At 48.8% G+C, this 18,045-nt stretch overlaps 1 protein-coding gene across 1 annotated transcript; it reads right to left on the reverse strand.

Moving 5' to 3' along the window:
• Positions 1 to 662: 662 nt before the first annotated feature.
• Positions 663 to 17,092, reverse strand: PRSS55 (serine protease 55). The gene is made up of 5 exons (XM_033054482.1): positions 17,044 to 17,092; positions 15,979 to 16,174; positions 14,014 to 14,261; positions 11,134 to 11,231; positions 663 to 950 (listed from the first exon to the last, which is right to left on the reverse strand). Exons 1-5 carry the CDS (start codon positions 17,090 to 17,092, stop codon positions 663 to 665), a joined length of 879 nt encoding a protein of 292 aa, XP_032910373.1.
• Positions 17,093 to 18,045: the final 953 nt, after the last annotated feature.

Genomic DNA, 18,045 nt, shown 5'->3' on the forward strand with positions numbered 1-18,045 from the left:
GGAGACCCCCCAAATTATTCTCCCATCACAAAATCCTAAAATGCTTTGGGTTGGAATGAACCTTAAAGCTCATCCCCTGCCATGGGCAGGAACACCTTCCACCATCCCAGGGTGCTCCAAACCCCATCCAACGTGGCCTTGGACACTTCCAGGGATCCAGGGGCAGCCACAGCTTCTCTGGGAAATCCATTCCAGAAGTTTGACAGCACCTGAGCAGGGGCTGAGCTCTCTGTGAGTGTTCTTAGTAAAAATAAAATCAGCTAATATTAGACAAAAATAAATTGGCACAGCTATTAATTAGCTGTAAAAAACAAAAGAGCTATCCTATACCACTAATGATAATCAGTCAGTGAATCTCTTCCTCTGGGTCTCAACTTTCCAAGGGGATCAGCACCTTCAGGTGGCACATCTGAGCTTGGCAAACCACTGAGTCCAGTGTGACCCAGCAGTGTGGAAAATCTGTGTTTTCCAGAGGATTGTGGCTCTTCTTGCCCAAATCCTTCCTCCTTCATTTCATTTCATTTCATTTCATTTCATTTCATTTCTCCACCCCCTGTCTCATTGTGACATCTCCCATTGGTGCCTGTGTCCACACCAGTGACATTGAGCAGAAAAAAAAGAATAAAGTGGCAGTTCTGACTTTTATTTTCAAAAATCTTCTCTCAGGGTAATCCAGCTGCTATTAAAAAGATGAATAAAAGGAGACAATGCTCCAAAAACACCACCTGTGTTCCAGCCCTGGAACGAGCAACCCTGAGATGTGCCCCATTGTCCACACCCTCGGTGAGGAAAGGTTTTCCCCTTATGGCTGTTTCCTTCTCAATCCACTCCTGGTAGCTGCAGACAGGTGTTAAAATCCTGTGGTTTGGCTTCCCTGAGCTGGTGATGCCGACCTGGAACCACTTCAGGGTGTTCCAGTAGCTGCAAACCAGGGGTCCCCCGCTGTCCACCTGTGACAGAAACAGCAAAGTTACAGCTGGATGCAGGCTCAGCTCCCTCAGAGCTGCTTCACACAGCCTGAGGGGGAAATCAATCTCTGTCTGAGGATTTGGGGAGGGAAAAAAATAAGGGGAATTTGGATTCAAAGTGTGGCAGCTCAGCCCTGAGATCCTGCAGGGTAAATAGATACAGAAGGGAAGGGGAGGAGAGCAGTCCCAAGCTCTGGCTCTGTCATTCAGCTGTAGCTGGAACACCAAGAGCACATCCAGCTCTGGAATCTCTGGACACAAGCTCAGGGAGAAGAGAAAGCAGCACAAAATCCACCCAAGGCAGGTGCAGAACTTTTTCTGAGAAAAAGGTGGGAGAGCTGGGGGTGCTCACCTGGAGAGGAGAAGGATCCAGGGAGAGCTCAGAGCCCCTTGCAGAGCCTAAAGGGGCTCCAGGAGAGCTGGAGAGGGACTGGGGACAAGGCATGGAGGGACAGGAATGGCTTCAAACTGGAAAAGGGAAGATTTTAGTGGGATATATTGGGAAGGAATTGTTCCCTGGGAGGATGGGGAGGGTCTGGAATAGAATTCCCAGAGAAGCTGTGGCTGCCCCTGGATCCCTGGAAATGTCCAAGGCCAGGCTGGACATGGCTTGGAACCACCTGAGATTGTACCAGAGGATTTTTAAATCCTTCCAAGCCAAACCAACCTGGGATTCCAGGACATTTTCAGTGCTGTGCAGCCCCTGCTATAAATAAATTTCCTTCCACAGTGGGTCTGAATCTTTTTTTCCACCTTTTCTAACCAGCACTTGTGATTAACAAATTCAATACAAATCCATCTCCCAAGAGAGCAAACTTTACTGGGAAATGTTGTCCTTCCCTGTTTGCCCCCTACTTTGGGAAACATCTTTGTCATTAATGGATGAAACCCCTTCTGCCAGCAGCTACCCCGAGCTAACACACATTAATTAATGAGCAAGGAAGGGGCTGAAGTTCCCTGTGCAGCTCATCAGCCCTTGCTGAAGTTTATGGCTGCATTCCCACTCCAGTAGCCAGAGGGTTCTGGTCATTAATATTCTTTTTTTTTTTTCCCCCCCTTTTTTTTTTTTTTTCAATTCAGAATTCATTCAGGAGGTAAAAATTAAGATAAATGCAGAGGAAATGTTCATAGAATCACAGAATATCCTGAGTTAGAAAGGACCAACAAATATCAGAGATTTACAAACTCATTTAGGCTGGGAAAGACCTTTCAGATTGAGTCCAAACACAAAATCAACTCTGTTTGTTGTTGTTACAGCCATGCCCTTGCATCTCAAGCAGTGCTGCTGGACCATCTTCACACTCAGCATCTAAAGAAGTTTCCTGATCCCATCTCAGCCAAGAATTCCTGTGAAAACCACAGAGGTGACCTTGGGATGAAGGAGCATCCACAGAGGATTCCATCATCAGGGATTTCACTGTGAGTCCCCTTCTGGAATCCTCCCAAAGGGAATAACGAGAGGAGTGTGGAGAGAGGGAGCACGGGATGCTCCACTCCAGCTTTTCCCAGCCGGAAAGAAAATTATAAATAAATATATTTTAAAAAAAAATTAAAAAATTTAAAAATTAACAAAAAAAAAAAGAGAGAGAGAGAGAAAAAAAAAGAGATTTTCAGCCTCCAATTTGTTCACTCTTGTGAAGGATCTCCCTTCCCAATGCCTGGTGACTGTCCCCATGGGAATTGTCGCATCGCGCTCCAGAGCTGGGACAGGGCAGGACAGGGATCCCTGTTGGAACTCTGCCAAATCAGATCTGCTTTTCCCCTCTTTTCCTCCTGAACTTTTGGTTCCCTGCCTGGCTGGTGGGGAAATGGGGATGTTTGGGGGATCAGTGATTAAAAACTTGGGCAGGGAAGGAATTCAGGAACGCTCCCAGCAGCCCAGGCAGCTGCTCCAAATCCTTTTCCCTAATCCACAAACCCTGGAACCCAAATCCTGCTCTCTTTCTGCTTCCTTCCATGGCATTTCTCTCAACTTCAGCTGTTTGGCATGAGGATTGTATCACAATATGGGCCAAATCATCCCCTCCATGTGATAACCTCACATCATTACAGCAGAGCCTGGATGAATCCGATTTTTGTAGGTTTTTATAGGACCAAAGATGTAGAAATAAATTCAGTCCTTGGACAATTCTGGATATCCCTGCATCCACCTTAAGCCTTCAGGAGTGCCAGCCCAAGGTTTTCCATCCTTGTGTAGGAAAGGGTGTGGGAGGAGCGAGGTTTGGAGTGCTGGGACAATTATCTCAGCTCCGTGATGCTTCCAGTAATGCTAATTTAATGAACGCTCAGCTTAATGACTCTGAGGGTTGAAGAATTATTAAATGCTGCTTTTTCAGGCTCCTGTACCCCAGTGCTGGTCAGCTCCACACACCAGATACCTGCTCCTGCTTTTCCCTCTGAGTGCCAAGCTTGTGGATTGGGAAAACCAAACTAAAAATAGCAGCTTTGCTTCTGTTTTCTCGTGTTTCTTGTCATCTCGAAGATGAGTGAAAAGCAAGTGTAACAAATCAGATCTGGCGCTGAATTCCTGCCTCAAACATGTTAATCCTCCCATTAGGAGAGGTGAAAGCAATGATACATTCACTGATAAATAGCTGTGGGTTGTATAAAATCTGTCACTGCCTAACAAGGTGCTTTGTTCACTGAAGCTGACCAAAAATTTAATCTTTTTCACTGTGGTCAAAACCATTTTTTTTTTTTTTTTTGTGAGCATCAGGAGCCTTTCTGCTGCCTTTAGTGGGCTTTGGATCAAAAGTCTAATCTCTCTTTTACATTTGTATTCGTGTCTGCAGCACAGCCATTGATCAGAACAAACACATAAATCTTCCGAGGTGGGAGAAGCTCTGGGGGTGGGGGAACAACTCATCTGATCCTCATTAGGTGGATGCACAATCCCTGCGAGTCATTGCTGCTTTCATTTTCATCTTGGTGAGCTCTGTGCAAACTGGGGACAATCAGCACTGGGAATGACAGCACTGGGAATGACAACAGTGCCCATCAGAGCTGCCCTGGCTGCTGGAGGCTTTGGCAAACATCGTCTTGCCCAGTTGTTTCCAGCTGTTTTTAAAGGAGGTTGTGGCTATTAATGAGCAGGTATCAGAAATGCAGCAGGTAGTTCTCACACAAACCCTGTGAGAACCTTCAGCTGCTCTGCTCCTCCATGCCCTGGCTGGAAAATGGGAGCAGATGACCCAAATTCACCCAGTGTGATGCCAGCAGGGCCATTAGTGGCTGCTGTGGCACAGACAGTGCAGATGATTCTGGCCAAAGCCCTGTGGCCCAGACTCCTGTCTCTGCCTGTCATCTGCAGCAAGAGGAGCAGGACCAGTATTTACAGAGCTGTATTTACATCCCAGTGGTTAATGGCCTCAGAGAGATCTCCATCCAGGAAATTGCCTAATTGCTTTTTGAATCCATTTATCCCTTAGGATGAATACCCACAACATCCTGGTCAGCGACTCCCACAGTTTAATTATCTGATGGGAGGAAAAACACTTCCTTCTCTCTGTTTTAGACCTGGTGAGGCCACCTGACACCCCTCCTTCTCTCCTCCTGTGACACGAGGACAGCTCGTGACTCCTCTCCACGCTGCCCATGAGGCTGGGAATGTGTCACATCCCCATCAGACACCTCTCCCACCAGCCTCAGAGCCTTGCTCTGCTCTTCCCTGTGCTGCCAGCAGCTCCTCCATGGCCCTGCTCATCCTCCCTGTTCCTCTTCCCTCCTTTTCTGAAGTCACCACTCCTCTCTCAGAAAGGAATCACACACAGGGAGGCTCCTGGCACAACACATTTGCTTTGCCACTCATTCCCACCCTAATAATTCCTAATGCTCTCCTTGCCCTTTTGACCTCCCCAGAGCCTCGAGCTGATGTTTTTGAAGGACTACCCAGAGTTCTTCTGACATGGTAATAGCTAAATTAGAGCCTATTATGGCCAGGAATTGCTTCTCCACATATCCATTACTTTTTTCTTTATCAATAATGAGCTGCAGCTGCTGTTTTAACTCACAACAATGGGGCTGCTGCACCTCTGCACAGCCACCTTTCCCTTTGACCACTTTCAACAATGCAAACTTGGTCATCTTGGCATCAAAATTCCTTGCATGGATGCCAACAAAACTCTTTCTTCTTTCTGTGTTCAAATCCCTTCCACTTCATGACAGCCCAGTTTCTCCATGAACACTTGGTGATGAATCTCCTTGCAGGAGTTTTTGGGAATCTCAGAACATGTTGGATGGTTGAACCACCCTCTTCCACAGGGTTGGCAACTCCTTTAAAGGATTTGGATGTGCCTGTGAGTCACAGCCTCCCCTCAAAGCTGTCATTGTATGAGATGAGAAGCAGCTCCTCTGAGTCATCACAGCCATTCCCCACTCCCAGGGCAAGCTGGGATTTTGTTTTCAGCTGGATCCAGAGGTGTCCTGCTCCCCACCAGGCACACAAAGCCAGGCTGGACTCCCAAACAGCTTCAGTTTGAGGGAGTAAAATCTATGACCCAAAGGCAGAAAGCAAAAAGACACCCAACATCATCCTCATCATCATCATCCCAGGAATTAATTTTTCACAGATTAAAGAATGAAGGAATCAGAGCCTGAATGTGCTCACTTGTCTGCCCACACCATAAAATGATAAAGTGCTGAAAACCCTAAAAACTCATGGGCCACTGGAAAAATGTTCTGGTTCTTGTGAGCTGCACATCAAAGGATCCTTCAGGAGTTTAGAAAAAACATCCTCACTGAAAGGGCTGTCCAGCCCTGGCACAGCTGCCCACACCAACCCTGGAAATATTCAGAAAACAGGTGGATGTGGCACTTGGGGACATGGTTTTGTGGTGGCCTTGGCAGTGCTGGGGGAAAGGTTGGACTCAGTGACCTCAGAGGGCTTTTCCAGCCTCAGTGATTCTGTGATTGAGGTAAGATACAACAATAAAGTGCTTTTATGCAGCTTGGACTGAAATGTGGATGGTTGTGGCTCCTGGCCCCAGGGAACATTTGGCTGAGAGGCAGAAGGAGCTCAGAGCTGCTGTGGATGCTCCCCATCCCTACAGACTGCAGGGACTGGCCACACTCTCCTGGTTTGTGCTCTTCCCCTTGAATCCATGACAATCACCTATCAAAACACAGCTTTCATTTGCAGCCTTCTTTCCTTTAAAAATTTCTATTTCCTGAGTCTGTCTTGGCAGTTTTGGGGGCATATTTGGACCAGCAAAAGGATGCAAGGCCGTGTGAAAGGATGCCAGAGCTTTCCCAGTGTAAAATGTCAGCTCCCATTGCACTCACTGGGGTGGGAGCAGTGGGATATCAGGATAACCTGGAATATCTAACAGAGAATTAATTGTCCTGCCTTGGAGTGCCCCCTGTGAGCTGGATTTCAGTTCCTGGGGAGCAATAAACACACATACAGGGCTTGCTGTCATTTTAACACAGATGCTTAAAACAATCTCAGTGACTCCCATCAGGGCTTTTTCTCCCTGTTGATGCAAAGATGGTTCTGTAGATGCTGGTGGTTATTAAAAAACATCTGTGAAATGGCTGGGAAACCCCATCCAGGTTTGCACAAAAATTGCTGCTCCTGTTCCAGCTCTGTGGGGTGAGAGCCCTGAGCATCCCAAAAGCTGTAAAGGGCATTTCCAGAGATGGGACAAGGGGGAATGGCCTGAACCTGAAAGAAAGCAGGGATGGATGGGATATTGGGAAGGAATTGTTCCCTGGGATGGTGGGGAGGCCCCAGAGAAGCTGGAAGTGTCCAAGGCCAGGCTGGATGGGTTTGGAGCCACCTGGGACAGTGGAAGGATGGAACCAGATGAGCTTTAAACCCTTTAAACCCCAACCACAGTGTGATTTATGGCCAAGACCCCCCTTGCTGCAGGCTGTAGGAGGGGGTGGATACCTGCAGCTGAGCTGGAACCACCCCACTGCTCTTGGGGGTCACCCAAGGATTCCTTTCCCTGGAATCAGAGAAGAGCTGGCCCCCCTTCCCGTGCTGCTGAACTGTGGGTGACCTGTGACTCCAGCTGAACACTCCTTGTCCTAATCACCCCATCAGAGCTCCCCCCAGAGCCCCTCTGAACTATAATTGGGCCATTTACTGAATTTTGCCTGGGCAGGGAAGGCACTGAAGGAGATATTTGCTTTGTGAGCCCCTTATACTCTAATTATTGTTCAAGTTACCGTTGCATCAGAGCCTAACAAAAGATACTTAAGAAAGCAAGGAATGAGACATCAATTGTGGTTCATGGGGTCATGGAAGAAATGTAGCACACAAAAAAATAATACATAGGCCATCTCCAGTGTCTGTTCTTTAGCACTTGTACCCCCTGAACATCCATTAATGTTAATGTTTATGACTAAATAGAACTATAAGTCAATTACAGCTCCTGGTAGTGATAATTTCCAGTCAATCCATGTATTTGTCTGCAGAACTGCCAGGGAATTGGGATAGAATAGATTTTTCTTTTTAAGGGAATGGACTATTTTTTTTTTTAAGTCCAAATAGTTGGGAGCTCTGCTATTCAATCCCCTTGAGATATTAGAGGAACACGGTCAGTTATCCACAAATTAGGCTGGTCTGGTATGAGGGCAGCTGGTGAAATGTCTGAGCCTTTTTAATTCATGGCTTTTCTGTTCATGGGGTGTCCTCGAGCTGCACCAGGGGAGGTTCAGGTAGGACATCAGGAGGAATTTCTTCCACTATCCCAGGCTGATCCAAACCCATCCATCCTGGCCTTGGACACTTCCAGGGATCCAGGGGCAGCCACAGCTTCTCTGGGAATTCTATTCCAGGGTTTCCCCACCCTCCCAGGAACAATTCCTTCCCAATATCCATATCCCAATATCCAGGTTCTAATAACCATGCTCCTTTGTCCTGTCACTGTCTCCCCGTGTGCAAAGTTGTTCCCTCCATCCCTGCTCACAGATTTGGATCCAGATGTGGATCATGTGGATTTTACAACCTCCATTCCAGCAACTTTCCTGCCTTAGCCTGGCTCTGGACATGAAAACATCTATTCTGATCCTCAGTAAATCCCAGGAAAGTTTAATATCTGGCTTTTATCTTCTCTGTGTGCAGAGCTCCTTGGGCTACAGCTACTGGAGCAGACTCAGCATCTCCAGGTTTTGTTCCCTGACCAGGAATCTCTGCCTTGCTCGAGCTTTTAACCCTTCCTGGCCCCTCCAGTGACTCCTGGGTGGCTCCTGATCCATGCCAGAGCTGGGGCATGGAAGTGCCCCAGGACACAGCTGGATGGAACAGACCAGCACCATGCCCAGGGCTCTGTCCCCACCACAGAGATGAGGATGTGAAGGGTTTGGGCACTTTGAAATCTGGCCTCACTCTGAGCTGACACAAACCCTGTAATCCTTGCAGGTAATTGCAGCTTGAGAGGCTGCACAGTGCTGATGGATTGTCCAGAGGGACATTGGGACATTGAGGGGCTGGAGCGTGTCCAGGGAAGGGAACAGAGCTGGGGAAGGGGCTGGAGCACCAGGAGAGGCTGAGGGAGCTGGGAAAGGGGACTCAGCCTGGAGAAAAGGAGGCTCAGGGGGACCTTGTGGCTCTGCACAACTGCCTGCCAGGAGGGGACAGCCAGGGGGGTCAGGATCTGCTCCAGAGAACAGGGACAGGACAGAGGGAAAACAGCCTCAAAGTTATACCAGGGGAGGTTTAGATTGGATATTGGAATAAATTTCTTCCCTGCAAGGGTGGTCAGGCACTGGAACTGCCCAGGGAGGTTTGGAGCCCCCATCCCTGCAGGTGTCCAAGGAATATCTGGATGTGGCACTCAGTGACAAGGTGGGGATCAGTCACAGGTTGGACTCAGTGATCTTGGAGCTCTTTTCCAACCTGAATGATTCTGGGATTCTGCTGCAGAAGAAGCATCAGGTTCAGCCCTGCCCTGTCCCAGGCCATGACCAGGCAGCCTCCAGGACAAACCACCAGGTTTCTGACCCAGCCAAAATGTGAGGCCAAAATGAGTCCCCCTGGCTTTAATCAGAAAATTCTGGATTCTCAGAAATCCAGGAAACCATCCAGCAGCAAAGTGCTTCCCCTCCAGTAAAATCTGGTGGCAAGTCCTGTCACTTGTTTCATCCCTGAAAAGCACAGCTTCTGACCCTCAGCCCTGTTTTGTTCTGATCCCTTTATTCCAGTTTACAAAGCATTCCTGCCTGGTCAAGATCCCACTAAAACCAGAGAGATGCTGAATTCTGAGTTTATCAACCATGCAAAGGCATTGTGCTCCCACTGCTTGGAAATCTCCCATTCCTACTTCATTCCTCAGACATTACTGTGGATCAAAATAGCTTCTTCATCATCTTTCTGAGCCCAGGAGATTCATTTTGCTGGGAAGAAGTGCTCCTGCTATTTCAGCAGCATCATTCACCCACAGAACTTCAGGCTAGGCTGGGCTGGGCATGCTTGAATCATTGTAATGTTATCCTGTGGCAGGCTTCTTTTTAAGATTTTTTGATTTACAAGTAATTTCACGATTATAAAGCGCATGTTACAATTACAGAGTGTGATAAAAAGGTATCTGTTCTATCACCATCTGTTGAGGGTGGGGCAGTGATCCTGATCTCCATGGGAGATATTCTGCTAATGGGCCATCCATTGAAACCAGGCAGGGCATTGTTCTTTATCTTTTCACAACCCATCCTTCCTCCAGCCAGTCATTTTCTGCTCATGGCCATTGAGTCCCACTGTGGCACTGATAAAATTACTGCATCCCATTGGGAGTTGCTCCAGCCAGGGGGAAGAGCCCAACATTTCTTGCCAAGATAAAAACAGAGGTTTTGGGACACTAAGGGAGCCCCTTTCTCCACTGGACTCCAGAGGAAAACCGGATTTCTCCACATCCCCACTGGAGCTCCAGGAGGGAAACTGCACCTTGTACAGGAGCACTGCTCCAGCTGAGCCACATCTGTCACTGCAGGAGGATGCAGCCACCATGGAATGGGACTGCTGCCAACACCCTGCCTGACGGGTGTCAGGTTGTACTCTGACTGTGTCAGGGTTTGGGGTTTGTTCTTTGTAGTGCTGTATTTCTATTTAATTTCCCTAGTAAAGAACTGTTATTCCTAATTCCCATATCTTTGCCTGAGAGCCCCTTGATTTCAAAAATTCTAATAATTTGGAGGGAGGGGGTTTACATTCTCCATTTCAAAGAGAAGCTCCTGCCATTTCTCAGCAGGACACCTGTCCTCCAAACTAAAACAGCAACTTTTCATTCTTTGTCCATATATAAGCCACACCTGATTATAAGCCACACTTTGGGTTCGGATTAAAATTTTAGCCAAAATGGTGCAGCTTATAATTGTGAAATTACTGTAATTTAATGGTGGTGAAAGTCACTCCTTGGTTGGTTTCAGAGGGAGATGCTGATCAAAAAAGTCATTTTGCAAAGCAACTTTCCCACAGCCCTGATGCCCCCCTGCCTTTGCCTACAGGTCAGAGGATCTCTCTGTGTCCTGGGTGCTGGTTTAGTTCCTGCAATCAATAATTCCTACAGGATGGAACTGTCCATCCATGTGTCTCCCCATGCAGATCCCTCCAAACCCATGGACACGTACAAAACACAGCTGGATGGGGCTTGAGGCAACCTGGGATAGTGGAAAGGGGTTGGAACTGGATGAGATTTAAGACCCAAACCACTCTGGGATTCCTAGAAAAGCATTGCCCAGGGGAAGAGGGGAATCTCAGTCTGGAAGCAGAGGCTGCAGGAGAGCCCAGACCCTGCCAGTCTCCCAGGAGAGGGTTGGAAGCAGGATGCTATGAAAGACAAGGTGATTTTTGGCTTCCAGACTCCCAGAGATCCTGGGGTGGAATGTGTTGTCAGGGAACGAGTTCTGGGTGATTTTTGCCTCATTTGGGTGTTTGTGTCAGCTCCCTGATATCAAATACTGCTCAGACTGTAATTTAGCTTGAAAAGCCCCTCATCCTCTGTCACCAACACACTGCCACAAGATGTGACTCATTCTGGCACCCACAGACCAAGCACATTTGGGTCAGAGCCTCCTCACCTGAGAAGTGTTTCTAATATTTAAATTAAACACTGCCAGATTAAACTCCTTTCCAAATTCTTTGCCTTGAACCTCCTGGACAACCATTCCTGTCTCCTTTCAGGCTGTGACCTGGCTGTGAAGCAGACCAGGAATGCTGCTCCCTTACCTTGCAGCCTCCTCTTCCTCCTCCTCCTCCTCCTTGCTCTGTCTCAGCACACACCACGCTCCCCACGAGTTGAGGGATCTGCTGCAGGCATTTTTCCCCTGGTGCTCAGCTTCGTCTGGGTTTTTTGCAGCACGTGGAATGCTGCAGCAAATGAAAAGAGAAGGGTCAGCAAAGCTGCAGAGCAGCTGGAAAATTCCTTTGGGAAGGATCTCAGCTGGGTTTCTAAAGCATCTGAGGGCAGTGGGGTGTCTGGGCTGGACTGTGGAGTTTTGGGGTCATGAGGGGATCCCCAAGTGTTGGCAGTGATGAGTTTGTGCTCCTGAGTCTGTCACAGAATCCCAGAATGGTTTGGGTGGAAGGGACCTTAAATCCCATCCATGGGCAGGGACACCTTCCACTGTCCCAGGCTGCTCCAAGCCCTGTCCAGCCTGGCCTTGGACACTTCCAGGAATTCCAGACTGCTGGGAACCCCTTCCAGGAATTCCGGACTGCTGGGGAACTCCCAAAGGATGGATTTTCCTGCTGGTGGTGTCAGTGATGACCTGATGAGCTGCCCTGCACACCTGGAGTTTCTCACTCATGGTTTTCTGGGAACTCTGAGGGGATTTTCATGGGATCCTGTGCAAGCCCCTGCAGATCAAAGTCCACTGAGCTTTCCCCAGAATTCTAATCTTAGAATTATAGAATAATGAAATAATTTACATTGGAAACAACCTTTGAGATCATGCAGTCCAACCATCCCCCAGCACTGCTGCATGTCCCCAGGTGCCACATCCACATGGATTTTAAATTCCTCCAGGGGTGGGGACTCCATCACTGCCCTGGGCAGCTGTGCCAATGCCCAACAACTCTTCCAGGGAAGATTTTTTCCTCCTAATATCCATTTAAAACATTGTTCTCCCTGCAATCTTCACAAAGTGGCTCTTGGGATGGCAGCACACAAAGGAAATATCTGCATTATTCTTCCCTTGGGATGGGAATTCAGCCATCACAGCTGGCACCTGCAAGTGGGCAAAAGACTGAAAACGTGCTGGGCTACTTGGAAACCTCACTTATTGCACCCACATTTCTGTCTAAAGTGAACCTGGGTCTAAGGGATAAAATCTTCAGATTATTTGAAACTCAGCCTTTGTTTCATATTTCACTGTGCTAAATCCTCCCAGAGCCTTCAGGAAACTGTGACTCTGTGACAAGAGCTAAAAGATGGAAAGTTGTCATGTCCCTTTTCCAGCTGAGATGGAAGTGCCCAAAGATGAAAATATAGGAATCTCAGGAAGGAAACCCTTCTGTTATGGAGAGAAACTGGGAGAGCTGGGGGTGTTCAGCTGGAAAAGGATCCAGGGAGAGCTCAGAGCCCCTTCCAGAGCCTAAAGGGGCTCCAGGAGAGCTGGAGAGGGACTGGGGACAAGGGATGGAGGGACAGGACACAGGGAATGGCTTCAAACTGGAAAAGGGAAGAATTGAGTGAGATATTGGGAAGGAATTGTTCCCTGGGAGGGTGAAGAACCCTGGAATAGAATTCCCAGAGAAGCTGTGGCTGTCCCTGGATCCCTGGAAGTGCCCAAGGCCAGGCTGGATGGGGTTTGGATCAACCTGGGACAGTGGGATGTGTCCCTGCCATGGCAGGGGTGGCGCTGGATGGGATTTAAGGTCCCTCCAACCCAAACCATTCCCTGATCTGTCCCTTCTTGGCTTTGCCCACATCACACCAGCACACCCCCTCTCTCCACACTCAGCTTCTGCTGGATTTCTTCTGAAGCCTCTGCCAGGCAGGGTGTGGGGGGTGCCAGGGCTGAGCACACCAGCAGCAATTTTTGGAAGCAGAATCTGTGTCAGCTGAGCCCTCACAGCAGCACGAGGCCAATCCCTGAAACTGCTCCGTGGATTTTGCACAGAGAAATCCTGCAGAGGGACCCTGCAGCAGCCCCTCTGCTCTGGGAACACGTTACCTTGGTGAAATGGGAGAGTTTCACAGCTATCAGAGTGCTGGGTGTTACTGCTGAGGGAGGAAAATGAAGCCTGAGAAGGCAAATGAAGGGTTTCATGGAAAAAAAAACAAAACCAAACCAGCAACACTTTGGAGCAGAACAGCAAGGATTCAATGGGATATTCCCTTCCTGCATCCTGGGAAGGAACACTCCAGCTCCAAGGCACCCCCCTGGCCTCCCAGTCCTGATTAATTCTTTCCAATAATGAAACAGCTCATTGGCTATCTAGTGGCATTTGCTCAGGACAGACATTTTGGGTCACAATCTGATGGAACTGCTTTAATTAGGGCTTAAATGAGATCAATTAGCAACAGCAATCTGCAGTCCTAAAGGAGTGAAGGAAGGAGTGGCCAGAACCAATGAGTCAATCCAGCTCATGGAGGCATGAAGCCAAAGACACCCCCAGACATTAATTTCTTTTAGTCCAGACCATTTTAGACCCAGCCTAACTGGGTGATTCATAAAATATCTGGAGCTGAAACGACCCACAAGGATCCCACAGGTGCTCAAGACCCAGCTGGATGGGGTTCTGAGCAACCTGGGATAGTGGGAGGGGATTGGAATAAAATGAGATTTAAGGTCCCTTCCAGCCCTAATAATTCCATGATTCTGTGCTAATTTACCCTCCAGGATGGAGCTTGTCTTAATCTGGGTGCCAAAAAGAGCTCCAGAGTTTGGAGGTGCTACCAGAAAGGTCCCAGATTTTGCTCTGGGGGTGTGTTGGTGACTGGTTCTTGCCCTGAACAGGGAACTGAGGCTGGGGAGGTCTGGATGCATTAACCAGCGAGGTGGGGAGTGGAATTTTGTCTGGAAAACCCCTCAAGGGAGAGAACAGCCACTTGAAATGGCCAAACCCATCCTCCATGAGCAATGCATCTCCCCAGGAGCTCGCCTGCACTCGAGTTCTCCCAGCCAGCAGCCCAGCAGTGCTGCCACGTGTCCGTGTCACACACAAAGGGCAGGCAGACTGGCATCTTCTCCTTGCTGAACTCGATGGGATTGCTGAGCAGGATCAGGGCAATGTCATTCTGCAGGCTGGTCCTGTTGAATTCCTCGTGCAGGATCAGGCTGTCAGGGCTATGCTCTTCCAGGGGGAGGCTGAGGTCGACTCCCCCCACTGCCACTGTCAGATCTGCTGGCCTTAAAAACAAAACAGGACATGGTGAACATGTTATAAATTGGATTATAAAGGTTGGTACCCCTTCCCCAGAGTAGGCCATGATGGTGGCTTAGGCAGTTCAGCTATAAATATCCAAGGAATTTACCCTCACTCTTAGAAAAGGATGATTTCCAGGGCAGGGAGGTGCAGAGGTAGAACGTGAGTGCAGCCAGGTTGTAAATAACCCAATAAATAACCCAGTCACTGGCAAACAGATGGAATGGTCTGGATCTTTTTGGGTCTCTTGGACCCTGCTGTCCCCAGCCAGCTGCTCCAGGCTGTGCTGCCACAGGCCATTTGTCACCCAGCAGCCCTGCCACATTTTGGAGGGGACTCACAGAGGGCTGCACTCTGCCCCTGGACACTGCATGGAGCTGATTTATCCAGAAACTTGAGAGTCTCCATGAGGTAAAGGTGGTGGCTGTGTGAAAGCAAAGGTAATTTGGGGAGATACAATGAGCAAGAATGGAATACATCACCTTCTACAAGGAACAGGTGTGGATGCACAGGAAATGCTCAGGGCCATCACAATAGCATTAGAGGCACTCATTCAAGGGTGCTCAGGCCATCCCTCAAAGTACAGTAATTTCACGATTATAAGCTGCACCATTTTGACTAAAATTTTGGTCTGAACCCAAAGTGTGGCTTATAATCAGGTGTGGCTTATATATGGACAAAGAATGAAAAGTTGCTGTTTTAGTTTGGAGGACAGGTGTCTGCTGAGAAAGGCAGGAGCTGCTCTTTGAAATGGAGAATGTAAACCCCCTCCCTCCAAATTATTATAATTTTGAAATCAAGGGGCTCTCAGGCAAAGATATGGGAATTAGGAATAACAGTTCTTTACTAGGGAAATTAAAATAGAAATACAGCACTACAAAGGAACAAACCCCAAACCCTGACACAGTCAGAGTACAACCTGACACCCGTCAGGCAGGGTGTTGGCAGCAGTCCCATTCCATGGTGGCTGCATCCTCCTGCAGTGACAGATGTGGCTCAGTTGGAGCAGTGCTCCTGTACAAGGTGCAGTTTCCCTCCGGAGCTCCAGTGGGGATGTGGAGAAATCCGGTTTTCCTCTGGAGTCCAGTGGAGAAAGGGGCTCCCTTAGTGTCCCAAACCCTCTGTTTTTATCTCGGTAAGAAATGTTGGGCTCTTCCCCCTGGCTGGAGCAACTCCCAATGGGATGCAGTAATTTTATCAGTGCCACAGTGGGACTCAGTGGCCATGAGCAGAAAATGACTGGCTGGAGGAAGGATGGGTTGTGAAAAGATAAAGAACAATGCCCTGCCTGGTTTCAATGGATGCCCATTAGCAGAATATCTCCCACGGAGATCAGGATCACTGCCCCACCCTCAACAGATGGTGATAGAACAGATACCTTTTATCACACTCTGTATTGTAACATGCGGCTTATAATCAGGTGTGACCTATATATGGACAAAAAACCAAAAAGTTGCTGAAACCCAGAAGTGTGGCTTATACTCAGTGCGGCTTATAATAGTGAAATTACTGTATTCCCCTTCTGCTTCTCCTGGTTATGCAGCTCTCTGCACATTTCTGTGCTCAAAAAATTGTTTCCCCCCAAAAGGAGACAATCCCTGTGTTCAGGGCTCAGCCCCACAAAGGTGGCACAGGACCCCAGTGCCCACCCTGCACCCACCAGGAGGAACCCTTTCCCCCCCCTGTGCCTGGAGCACTCACAGCTCGTCTGCAAAGCAGTGGGCTGCAGTTAAAATCCACAGGGCACTGATGATGGAGCCTGCACAGAGGTGCTTGCCCTGGCTCTGGATGCTCACGAGCCACGGGAACTCCCCAGGCTTGACGTCTGTCCCTGTGCCAATCCTCTTTCCAGTCGTCTGCAGGGACTCGTAGGACGGTCGGAGGCCACACCCTGGGTACAGAAAGGGACATTTTGGGCATGTTCAGCCTGTGCTGCTGAAAGGTAGGGGCAGGAAATCACTGAGAGCTGCAATGGAAATATCCATGGAATCAGAAAAATGCGGAATCGCACAATGGGTGGGGTTGGAAGGGATTTAAAAATAATTTTGCCAATTCCATTCAAACTCCAACTTCTACTATCCCAGGTTGGTTCAAGCCCCATCCAACCTGGCCTTGGACACTTCCAGGGAACCAGGGGCAGCCAGAGCTTCCTCACCCTGCCAGGGAACAATTCCTTCCCAATCTCCCACTCAATTCTTCCCTTTTCCAGTTTGAAGCCATTTCCTGTGTCCTGTCCCTCCATCCCTTGTCCCCAGTCCCTCTCCAGCTCTCCTGGAGCCCCTTTAGGCTCTGCAAGGGGCTCTGAGCTCTGCCTGGATCCTTCTCCTCTCCAGGTGAGCACCCCCAGCTCTCCCAGCCTGGTTTCATGGAACATCTTCATGGTTTCCTCTGGGCTCTCTCCAGCAATTCCACATCCCTCTGCTGTTGGATCCCAGCGCTGGGGCAGCTCTGCAGGTGGGGTCTCAGCAGAGAAAAGGATGAGAATGCCCTCCCTAGATCTGTTATTTGATGTCTCCCAAAGTCTGTGACCTCCCCAAACCTAAACTCTGCCAAGCACTGCCCGGAATTTGGGGTGGGAGGGACCATGGTCCCATGGCAGGTGGGATAAAATCCTTGTTTAGGTGGGATAAAATCCATCAGAACACAGCACAGGCCACACCTTCCTTCCCTCAGCAGCAGGAATAAGCCCAGCCCTGTTTCACTTACCCACATGTGAATACTCTGCAGCTCTCCTGTGCTGAGAATGCAGAGAAACAAACCCTGCCTGGGCACTGCTGGTCAGGGAGGCTAAACAGGAGAGGGTAAGGAGCAGCATCTCAGTCCATGCTGGTCCAACTCTGTCCCACAGCTCTCAGGGCAGATTTGCCCCTGCAGGTGCCTCAGGACATCACCTGCATTCCACATCAACACAACCGGGGTGACATCACAGCAGCCATTCCTCACTGCTGCTGCAGCACTGGGCTGCTCCTTCCCCAGGCAAAAGGGTCACTGAGAAAGCTCAGGATTCCCAAAAGGTGGGTGATTTCCTCCAGCTCTCACAGGGACAGGGCAGAAGTGAAATTCCTGGCTGACCTCACAGGATATGGCAATGGTGGTGAAGATTTCAAGGTCCTTTGCTGGATCCTGAGCCATCTTTGCAGACCTCAGGAGCTGGTCCTGGATCAGCTTCCAGCTCCATCTCTGCAGTCTGGTATCATATTCATTTCCTCATTTCCTGGTAAATTTTCTCTCCAGTTAGACCATGCCTGGGGTATTGACTTGAATGTACAGTAATTTCACGATTATAAGCTGCACCATTTTGACTAAAATTTTGGTCCAAACCCAAAGTGCGGCTTATAATCAGGTGTGGCTTATATATGGACAAAGAACGAAAAGTTGCTGTTTCAGTTTGGAGGACAGGTGTCTGCTGAGAAAGGCAGGAGCTTCTCTTTGAAATGGAGAATGTAAACCCCTTCCTCCAAATTATTATAATTTGGAAATCAAGGGGCTCTCAGGCAAAGATATGGGAATTAGGAATAACAGTTCTTTACCAGGGAAATTAAAATAGAAATACAGCACTACAAAGAACAAACCCCAAACCCTGACACAGTCAGAGTACAACCTGACACCCGTCAGGCAGGGTGTTGGCAGCAGTCCCATCCCATGGTGGCTGCATCCTCCTGCAGTGACAGATGTGGCTCAGTTGGAGCAGTGCTCCTGTACAAGGTGCAGTTTCCCTCCGGAGCTCCAGTGGGGATGTGGAGAAATCCGGTTTTCCTCTGGAGTCCA

This window comes from Catharus ustulatus, chromosome 3 (assembly GCF_009819885.2).
Source record: "Catharus ustulatus isolate bCatUst1 chromosome 3, bCatUst1.pri.v2, whole genome shotgun sequence".
Lineage (NCBI taxonomy): Eukaryota > Metazoa > Chordata > Aves > Passeriformes > Turdidae > Catharus > Catharus ustulatus.

What these genes read in the sequence shown, in the direction of transcription:
- PRSS55 (XM_033054482.1), bottom strand. Translation starts at nt 17,092, where the DNA reads ATGCTGCTCCTTACCCTCTCCTGTTTAGCCTCCCTGACCAGCAGTGCC. An exon ending in CTCCCTGACCAGCAGTGCCC is followed by an intron (nt 16,175 to 17,043) that starts AGGCAGGGTTTG and finishes GTCCCTTTCTGT; the next exon opens with ACCCAGGGTGTGGCCTCCGA. An exon ending in GAGGAAGAGGAGGCTGCAAG is followed by an intron (nt 951 to 11,133) that starts GTAAGGGAGCAG and finishes TTTCTGTCACAG; the next exon opens with GTGGACAGCGGGGGACCCCT.